The following is an 11,439-nucleotide window of genomic DNA, read 5'->3' on the forward strand; positions in this document are numbered from 1 at the left end:
ATGATAATCATGAGAGAAATTATCTCCTTCTTGATGCAGCTCGCACAGCTTTCATGAGGATCTGTAATTTCTTCTGCACCAAACATTTCGTCCTTTAAGCTAAATGTAAGTTAAAAATGATTAAAAAAAAAGAGAGACTTTGTGGAAAGAAAATTCCACTTGTGATTTAAATGCTTGTTTGACAACAACAAATAGTAAACACATTTGAAGACCCTTTGCCTGTAAATTGTATTGCTAAATGTCTCTTTCCCTTTAACAACATATGGGATATTCAATAGAACTGATATCTGTCATCCCAAATCGGTTTATGACTTCCATAGCATATTTCATTTTATTATGTATAAGTACGATCATTTACTTGCAACACTTCAATTGCAAGAAAGAATCTCATTTGAAGATGAATGAAGTTAAAGAAGAATAACTAATATACATTGAAAGTTTTGCATTCATCTTTTTCAGTGTTAATAAGATTATCCGCATAAACAATGACAGTGAAAGTTTTACATTATTTGTCCATTATAGAAAGTGTTGTTGGTCCACTACAAGAATGAAGATTTGACATCTAGTTCATATAATTTTCACTTTCTGGATAATCTACTCCATGCACCTATTTCTGCATGCTCACGAGTCACAACTTCGTTCTACCTCTGCTATATATCATGAACCGCATCACTTGTTTCATTGTCTAGTTCACCTTCTTCCTCATTGATGTCTACATTCATGTTCATGGACCCCATCTAATTTAATTTCCAGCTCTTCCTTGTGACTTTCATCCCAATTCCCCAGAGTTACTTGTCCTAATTTCACATCCTGCTCACAGTAATCCTTTTAGCATGTACACATAAGAAAACAGTTAAAGATGAATATTCATTGTAGTGAGGTGTGTCAATTAAATGAAAGTTAAAAATAAAATCATCTATGACTTAACCCAATTTTACCTGATGATCTTATCTTCCTTTGCCAATGAGTCATGCAAGCAACAAAAACACCGAAGAGTGCTGACAACATAATCCTAGAGTTTAATGGTGGTGTGTCGATAGTTCAAAACAACTTTGCACATATACAACTAATCAAAACATTTAGAATTGCCACGTCAGTTATTCCTATTCCATTTTATAAGTTTTCAGCTCAAGCACCGAAACAATGCTTATTTCTCAAAGTATCTGCTAAGAGTATCTCTCCATAATCAGGACATGGATTTTCACTATAATTTGTCTTCGATTCATTCCAACTACCTCAAATCATATATTCTTTCAAGTACTTTTTTTCGCTCATCTCTTAGATGTTCACTCCAATCAATCCTGCATTTTTTTCTCTCTCGAGTATATCTGCTTTTTTACTTTCAGACCTATCCAAATTTCAAACAACTATACTTTGTTTATCTACTTATATAGTACTGTGGATAAAATTGGTTTTCCTTTCTGTTGATTTGTTTATTTTTTAATTTTCACTCAGTACCAACGTAGTGAGTAAATTAGAAGACAAACAAATCCAAATGAAAAGAGATGTTACAAAATTTATAATAGGCAATCTCAAATATAGGAAGAGCAAACGTGAATCCATAAAGTATTTCTTTAACGGTTTCAAATTGCACTAAAAAGAGGAGCCCGCAGGGAAACCAAATTAGTCCACACAACAAACTTTTGCTTTCATGTCGAAAAAAATTCTCTTCAACATTTTGCAACATATAAAACAATTTCAAGTAGTGGCCACAACATACATTAGAATTCAATCCAGCTACACATGTGAAAATAACAGTGGATCGCACAAACGAAGTTTTCAATAAGCATGTGTTTATTTAATCCAATAAACTTGTTTATCTTGGCAATACTAGAGAAAAAAGTATGTCTTGATTGCTTTTTCACCTTTTTTATATTCTTCGAAATAAACAAAAAACTAGTTAAGTATCTAAATAATAAACACACAAAATGTATTAAACTACACCTTAAAATTCTAATATAAAGTATGTAATTAAATGGTTATCAACTTCCCCACACTTGACATTTGCTTGTCCTCAAGCAAATTTTCTAGCTCAAAAGAAAACTTTTCAAAAGGATTCAAAATTGTAAGAGACTCAAATTTATAAATAATACCATAAAATACACACAAGGTATTAAAAGGTTTTACCCAATTTTCAGTCACTGTTTCATACAATCTATGACCTACAATAGCTATGATCATTCTCCTATTATCAAATTTCACGTCCCCGGTCACAATAATCATTTTGGTCCTTCAATCAATTGTCAAACTACTGTTTTCGCTGTGCATCTACGAGGCATATATACAAAGTACTGAAGTCTCTCATTGGATAATTATCACCCCCGATCTCATAAAATCGCATGGTTAATATAATGATAGTGCAGTAATCTAAATTTTGTAGGTAGCATTTGATTTGATGACAATTCTCTTGTTTGTTTCTTTAAACTTATATTGTTTGATCAAGTGATACGAGTATCAGCATAAATCTGACCCCATACAAACTATGTAACGAGGAAGACCGGCAGAGCATCTCTTCTGCGTTAGTTAGGAGGACTGTTGAGTCCTGCTTCTGTGTAATATTGAATGTTCGACCAAGTCTGCCCATGGCTTACCAATGGGAATGAGAACAAAACCTTTTATTTCCTTTCAAATATATGTGGCCATGATCAAACTTCTAATGACGTGCTTTGAATCGGAGTCGTGGTTTGTAATTTTGATCTTTAGTAGCACACATAAACATATAAAATAAATTACAATGTAAAACAATTTCAAGCAGTGCCCACAACATGCTTTAGAATTAGATCCAATTACACGTGCATAAACAATAGTAAATCACACAAACATTCCATGAGAAATTACATCAGCTCATGTGGCATAATGTCTAATGTTACAAAAGCAGCCATCCAAGAGTACAGGATGCAGTATCATCAAGAAAATGGTAAAGGAGAATATTCCATAAACTCGTTCTTCTTGTTTATGTCATCTTAACCTTGTTCGCTATATCACGGGGGGAGTGAAAGCAAAGACTCTGTATACATAGCCACCCGGGATGTGCAATTCTCTTTATAGTAGGAGGTATACTCTAGAAACTGTCCTTTTTCATCGTACTTCACCAATCCAACTTCACCATCAGTTGCAATAATATCACCACTTTTTGTACGGCATATTGGAGAGAAGCAATGGGTGGGAATGACATCAGTAGAAAAAACAAAAGTCTTAGTCCATGACGAATGCACTTTATACTCTTTCATCACCCATATTTCAACTATATCATCCTGCTTAGTCCATACACTGAGAAACTCACCAATACCCACAAATCACAATCTGTAGGTTAATGTTCAAAATCACCTGGCAAACCTCTCCAAAAAAGATCATCTGGCAGAGACATATCTACAAGGTTTCTTTCCGTTAAATCAAAGGCAACAATAACATTCATCGATAAATCAAGATGAAAAGCCAACCAGTGAATAGCCCTGTTAAGGAGCGATCCAATCATGGAATAATCAGAGAAGTTCATATAAGGGATGTGAGTACCCTCAATTTCTTTCCATATATTATCTCTCAACGAGAAAAACTCCAAATGTGATGAAAAATTATGGAAGTCTGTGTCAAATGACAATACAACCACCAAATAATCATCTGTTGATGGGTCATACCCAAAACCATATAGATATATGAAATGGTGGACACGTGTGAATATGAACTATAAGGAGACAAAGGTATTTGTCTGTGAACTCTAGTGGATGGATTCCAAAGGTAAAATTTGGTGCCACGGTGCAAAAATATAAACCCTTTGCATGAACATTTAGATTGAATAAAAAGATAAAATCTGTGATGCGGAAGAGGATCAGGACGTGGACGCACAAATTTAAGGTTCAGTGAAGTAGAAGTATAATAATCGCTAAGAGAGATGCTTCAAAATCGATCAATCGAGTTTGAAGATCTGGATTTGATATGAACAAAATTCTAGGACTGTTTGCGGCGATAATTTGCAAAATGGGTTTGAGAGATAAGAGAAAACCATAACTTACAAACACACTTGAAACGTAAAAGAGACATCACCAGCAACCTGCAGAATTAGGATAATCAAGTCATGAGGCAGATAAAGTGGATTCTTCTCCATGGGATTTCCGAATGTTGTTTGTCTGTCACTGTTCCGGTCCAGTTTGATTTAGGGTTAGGGCTCCCAATTCTATATTTTGTTGCTAATGCTAGGCATAATGAAAGAGGGGCCGTGTTTTTAATTGTAACGTGAACACTGAAGCGGTGCAGCCAATGAGGAAATTTAGGAACCTGTCTTGCAGAAAAAGGAAGGAATAAATTATGAGAGCATTGAATGCCATGGAGACTAATCAAAAGAATTAATGATAATCATTGGAGAAATTCTCTCGTTCTTGATGCAGCTCGCACAGCTTTCATCAGGATCTATCTATAATTTTATTTCTTTGCTTTCCACTTTTCTGTTTAGTTTTCTTCTTTCTCCTCTTACTTTACCAAAAAACAAAAAACTATTACTGGAAGCATTTTTTTTTTTTTATTTTATTAATATCGATAGTTTTAATAATTATTTTTGAGTTTAAGTTTTATACAATGAAAGTGTAAAACTATTTTACATATACATTCAAGAGAAGTAATAAAGGAGGATTTCAACATTCTCTCGAACACTCTTTTCTTAAGTAGGATCCGCATTCTCCTTTCAATTCCTTAAAATCTTGCGCTAAAGCTTCAAATTCAATCGCTGCTTTAAAGTTATATAATGAACATGAGACGGTTCAACCTTTTTATGAGTTTACTGCTATCAAAGCTGGAATTAAGTAGGAAGCTGAGTATGGAGTTGAGGCACACTCTTAGAGAAGAAAATCAATGTGCCGACTTTTTTTTTTTTTTTGTCGAAAAGAGATCGTCTCACTTGACTCTCTAAATATCATTATGTCTCCGCTGGTGGAACTGTCTAACCATCCTCTGCAGCTTATGACCTTGCAAACTGCATTTTCTTTTTCTTTAATACTTTAGCGAACATAAAACTGTCTCGGTGCATACATAAAAATTGCAAGTTTGTAAACATCTTGAACCCGTTTTAGTTTTGTGGAAACATATGACAAGGACCCTAGCCTCTAAGACTTTGTTTGCGAGTTTTGAGGGGAAGGAAAGGAAAGGCTAAGGAGGGGAAGGGAAGGAAAGGGAGGGAAGGGAGAAAGGAGGGAAAACTTTTCCCTTGTTTGAGAGCTAAAAAGCCAATAAGGTAAGGAGATGGAGGGTTTATGTTATAATTTTACTATTTTACCTTTTTTCCTCTTAAAATCAATACATTGTTATACTTCATAATTTAACTTCTAATTTATTCAAAACAACTTATCTCATGAAAAACAAATTATTACGATCTATTTTTTTTAAAAAAAAAACTTATTCAAAACAACTTATTTATAAAAATAAAAAAAAAAAGTTTATTACAATCACTTTTTAAAAACAACTTATTTATACAAAACAACTTATTACGACCTCTTTTTAAAAAACAGCTTATCTTATGAAAAACAAATTATTACGATCTTTTTTTAAAAAACAGCTTATTTATACAAATCAGCTTAATACGACCTCATTTTCTAAAACCGCTTATTCAAAACAGTTTATTTAAGCAAAACAGCTTAATACGATCTCTTTTTCAAAAACAGCTTATTCAAAACAACTTATTTATACAAAACAGCTTAATATGATCTCATTTTCTAAAATCACTTATTCAAAATGGCTTATTTATACAAGACAGCTTATTACGACCTCTTTTTCAAAAACAGCTTATTTAAGCAAAACAACTTAATACGACATCTTTTTCAAAAACAGCTTATTCAAAACAACTTATTTATACAAAACAACTTAATATGACCTCATTTTCTAAAATCGCTTATTCAAAACAGCTTATTTATACAAAACAGCTTATTACGACCTCTTTTTCAAAAAGAGCTTATTCAAAACAGCTTATTTATGCAAAACAGTTTAATAAAATCTCTTTTTCAAAAATAGCTTATTCAAAACAGCTTATTTATACAAAACAGCTTAATACGACCTCATTTTCTAAAAAAGCTTATTTATGCAGAAGCCCTCCCGCTTTTATGCATATGCGACTGACTCACTTGTGTATATCTACATACAACTCGACCAAATGCATATATATATATATATGTATGTATGTATATGACTCACAACTCCGTAATGCAACCCATGTATAACTTAATTCAATAAAAGCATACATTCCAGTCAACAACAAACATCATAAGCAATCCAGTAATTCCAGAAAAATGCACAATTAATCATAATCATGCTTAAACATCAATATCATTCATCAACACACCAAAACAAAATCAACCATTCAAAATACTGGGCAACTCGCCTCGCGAGCACATCTGCTCGCTATGGCGAACTCAGGAACCGGGTTACTCGCCATGGCGAGTTCAAGGCGAACTCGAGGCGAACGAAAATATGGTGCTCTCGGGAGTTTTGACATTTTTCTCACTAAAACTTCAATTCTAAGCTCCCTATTCATCTTTTTAATCTAAAACTTGCTCCAGTCCTCTCTAAAATCATTTAGGTACATTAAACTAACCAAAACACAGCTTATAACAACAATTTGAAAATCCAGAATTTCTCACAGGTACTCGCCACGGCGAGTTGTCTCACTCGCGAGGCGAGTCATGAAGTTGCTCACTCGCCTTGGCGAACAAGGCTACTCGCGAGGCGATCGATGAACTTCTGTACGGGCAGAATGCAGGTTTTTCCAGAAAATCCCATTTTTCCCCAATTCACTCCCCAAATTGGTTTACAGATACAGAACTAAGTACTATATGCAACCAGAAACTAATTCTAACATCAGAACAACAATCTCTACCCCAAAATCATCAATTCATCACAAATCCATAAATCCCAATTCTCACTAAAACCTGTTAAACTCAAAATCAGAATTCAATACCTATACTACTGAAGTAAAACTCACCCTTACCTTAATTCAATTGAAAGAAATGCACAACAATTTGGTTCCTTGGCTCTACTTGCTCTTCTCTCCCTTTTCTCCCAACTTGACAGTTTTTCCACGTAAAACTGTTTCTGACTCTTTTCTTTCTTTCTTAACTTCCCTTTATTTCATTTAACTCCCCTTAATTCTATTAAATATTAATTAACTCCCCACACCCCAAAAATAATACTAATTTCTCACTTAATCTAATTATTATAAAAATAAACTATATAATAAAATACAACACACCACATACATCACCAATATTATTTAAAATCATATAAAAGACTCTAAATAAATTAAAATAATTAAATTAACGACTAGGGTGTTACAAGCGTGACTTAAATCACGCGTGTTGTATTTAAGCGTGACTTAAGTCACACTGTATTTAACTGCGTAATTTAAGTCATGCCGAAGGCATATTCAAAAGTGCAGTTGGGAGTGAGCAAAACGTGATGGGAGAGAGCAATTTTCTTTAATTAGTTTAGGCAGGCGGGAAGGCGAAATTGGGCCTATTTTAGGGCCCAAAAGAACAGAAAGTGTAGTTTTGACTTCCTCGTTGAAATTTGGGAGTTGGGTGAGAGAACTGAGAAGTGAGAACCCTTTCGCAACGCCGTAGCCGTTTTCACTCTGCAACAAATAAACAAACACCTTCCGTGCAATTTGCTTTGTCGCAGAGTTCATACTAACAAAATGGTCTTCGAAAGCTATGTAGTTGTACACAACATAGCAAAACGGCACAACGTAGGAACACTAGCACGAAGTGCAACAGCATTCGGCGTATCCGAACTAATCCTCGTTGGTCGTAGAGATTTCAACAGTTTCGGTAACCATGGTTCTTCAAACCACCTTCGATTTCGTCACTTTCACTCACTTCAAGATGCTAAACATTTTCTCAAAGACAAAGATTGTGACATTTGTGGCGTCGAGATCACACACGATGCTCTTCCTGTTAATCAACATCCTTTTAAGAAAAACACTGCTTTCTTGCTTGGTAATGAAGGTTCCGGTCTTTCGATGAAGGAGTGTGAGATTTGTGATTTTTTTGTTTATATTCCGCAATATGGGTGTGGTACTGCTTCTCTGAATGTTACTGTTGCTGCTTCTATTGTGCTTCATCAATTTGGAGGTATTTTGTTATTTCATTTTGATTATGAAGATAGTTTATATGTTTTAGGGTGATGATATTTTATGTAGGTTTGTTTTAACTGCTGCAAAAGTTGATTTTGGTTGAATTTATTATGTAAATGTGAGTTTAAGGGAAAATGATTTATGTCTGGATATGTTCGGGTGGAAGTGGGTTGATAGATATATTTGAGTAAATCACGTTTGGAGTCAAAAGTTACAAATTTTAGCTTGTGTTCTAATTAATTTTAGAGAAGTTCAATTCTAATTGAAAATCTTCAACATCAGAATCACTTTTGGCTCTCCCAAAAGTGAATTCGAACTTGCACTTAGATTTTTGGGAGACTAGATTCTTTGAGATCTTAATTTTGGGAGGATTGACGTGGTGATGTTTGTAACATTCAACAACCAACTTGGGAGGATTTATCCCTCATGTTTATATACCTTTTCAGTTTTCACCAATCTTTAAGTTGTCATTGTGAGATCAGTTGGTGAAGAAAATAGGGAGTTGCTACATGAAGTTTTTACCCAATATATCAATAACATTTCCTTTTTATGAGTGAGTGTTGCTTCTTAATATCGAGGGACATTTTGGTGTGGGATTGAATATGAGGTGAGAAATTAATTGAAGGGGCATTTTGCCAATGGATGTAGCGGAAACAGCGGAAAAGAGAGAATTTCAGGGTTTTTATATAAATTATAAAACTGAAGAATCTGAATGCAACATGCCTTTTTTCTTACATACAATTGACTTATTTCAACTGCTTTGCGGCTTCCGCTATTTTCCTTCAACACTATATGCTACATAACGGATATTTGGCGTTGTGCTATTTTCCACAATCCGACATTGATAACACTGATGGGCACATACTCAAATGCAGAATTGCTTAAGCAGCATCGTATGATCCTTGTAGCCAGTTCTTTTAGTTAAAAACTTTGGTTGTGGTTGTTGTTGTCTCTGCAGTAGAAGATCATGAAAGTTTGAGTTCTCTTAGTCTGGTTGAAGTGGAGATTTGACACAATAGTTTGAGTTGATGTTCTGTGATGAAAATGTCCCAATGGACTTGACCCTTCCCCAAACCTTGACATTATGGTAGTTTTGTAGCACCAAGTTGTCTTCTTGTGATTAAATGTTTGTTTCTTTGACACTATTTTCATACAAGGTCGAGCCTAATTCCAGTTTGCATACGGCTTGGATGTTTGAACAGTTGCCATTCAACGTAAATTAGTCTATAACTGGTGCAAACCTTGTAAGTGATAACATATGACTAGTAGTGGTAGATCCTTTTTGGATCTGGGCTCCCTTTTTTGTTTATGTGCTCATTTTTTTGGTTACATTTAGATGTGGCAAATCATATTTCTACATTTTTATGGATTCCTCATTCCCAACTGTATATTGATTTTGTTGTGTGTATATTGCTTTTTGAGTTTTGACACTATCCCAACTGAATCTTTTTACTTAATACACCTCATTCATTATGATATTGGTTACAACTTCTTTTGACATATATTTCATAATATTATAGGTTCTGATGCGTTCCCTTTTTTGGTCAGTCTGGGCAGGTTTTGCTGAGAGATCTCGTGATGGAAATAAATTTGTTGTAGCAGAGAGACCTGTGAAACATGGTCGACGAAATTACTGCACTGAAACAGATGATTCCGTCATCGAAGAGCGTAGAGCCAGAAGAGAGAATGCCGCCAATGGTTTCTTTGAAGAAGCTGAGAGTAGCAATTCATCTTCAAACCTCCTTGATGCATTGTTTGTTGATGGTTGATGGAAGATGTGTGATTACTTGACGATCAATTTACAGATTGTAGTTTAGGGCTTAAATGCTTCGGTTGCGGTAGAAGAGAACCGACATCTTAGGTATCTAATGTGGTTTGGAGAAAACTGATTATTACATAATTTATACAGAGGCATTAGCTGGATGAAGATTTCTACTCTCATTAGGTGTGTATGTTGTTTTACGGTGTGAGTTGGCAACAACTGTCACTAATAACAGGAAATAATTTGAAGATTGTAAAAAACAGTTTTGCTTAGATTGATTACTCTTCCAACTATAACACTGCCATTTGCTCTACTGATATGGTTATTTAAGCAGCTTTAAACAACAATTATGTCTTCTTTCGTTATAGATGTGTATTGTCAACTTTAATCGTTGAGCAATAGCTTGCCTACCTTGGGACAACGAATGGCAATCTTGAACAGACACACCAAATTATGAACAACACCTAAAATAAGGTTTTTTTTTCCGTGAAAAACAAGCTACAAAGAATAACTTCATGCCAGACGCACGTCAAGATCTAAAAGCACGTTTACCATATATTTCTCAAACATACGCTAAGTGATCCCTTCACATTAGGTAATAATATGTTCAAGTTCAAGTAGTGTTTTTAAACCCTGACCGTGATCACAGGTACTAAGTCAGTTGTTGGACAAGTGGATCACAGGTAGGACTCCGTCAGTGTTAACTCAATCTATGTAAAAGAATTTAAAATATTCATGACTTAAATTTCATAACTATAATATTTAATAAAATTTCATTTATAAGAAATATTAATAAAAGTCATATATTTAAAAAAAAAATTACAATATGTTTTCAATCCATGGTATATAAAATCTAGAAAAAATGAAAAATACATATGTGATGGGTCAATGGTTCAAAACTCAAATTTCTCACTTATTTACTTTAGGTGACATTCTAGCCACTAAAGGACTACTTAACAAAATAAAACAAAAAAGGAAAAAACAAGGTGCGTGAATATAAAATAAAAAAAGGAGAAAAAAGATATAGGCTCGTTTATTAAAATTGCTATTACATGTTTCTCAAATGAAAGTATTAACTACAGGTAAACATGGCTCGTATAGACTGGTATAACTTAGATGCATTATTTACAACCAAATAAACTTGGCTTAGTGGTAAGATTAAGAAATATCAAGTATTGGTTCAGAGTTCAATCCTCTCAATCAATAGTTTGGAATTATATTGTTCAAAAAAAATAGTTTGGAATTATTTTATAAAATAAAAAATTCATTAAAATATTCATGAATTTGACCATCGACCCATCCCGGTCACATTGGGATCCACTGATTAATCCAGTTCTATGAGCTAACCGAACTGGCCACCCCTCCGATTCACGGCCAAACCGTCCGACTAGTCGGTCCGATCCAGTTTTAAAACATTGTGTGCAAAGTACATTGAAATGCTAAATGCACTTCTCAGTAAAGATTTCAAAACTTTGTTTATCACGATGTGGAAGACTTCACCAATATGACCCCGCGTGAACCGAACCGGAGTCGAACCGGTTTGGATCTTGAATGAATATTTTATAAT

General features: G+C 34.2%; 1 protein-coding gene across 1 annotated transcript; it reads left to right on the forward strand.

The window, feature by feature from the left end:
* The first annotated feature begins 7,520 nt into the window (after positions 1-7,520).
* On the forward strand, positions 7,521-10,216 carry LOC11408462 (putative TrmH family tRNA/rRNA methyltransferase). Its single transcript, XM_003609495.4, has 2 exons — positions 7,521-8,108; positions 9,659-10,216. Exons 1-2 carry the CDS (start codon positions 7,673-7,675, stop codon positions 9,877-9,879), a joined length of 657 nt encoding a protein of 218 aa, XP_003609543.1. The 5' UTR covers positions 7,521-7,672; the 3' UTR covers positions 9,880-10,216.
* The last annotated feature ends 1,223 nt before the right edge of the window (positions 10,217-11,439 follow it).

The sequence above is a fragment of the Medicago truncatula genome, chromosome 4 (genome assembly GCF_003473485.1).
Source record: "Medicago truncatula cultivar Jemalong A17 chromosome 4, MtrunA17r5.0-ANR, whole genome shotgun sequence".
Classification (NCBI taxonomy): Eukaryota; Viridiplantae; Streptophyta; class Magnoliopsida; order Fabales; family Fabaceae; genus Medicago; species Medicago truncatula.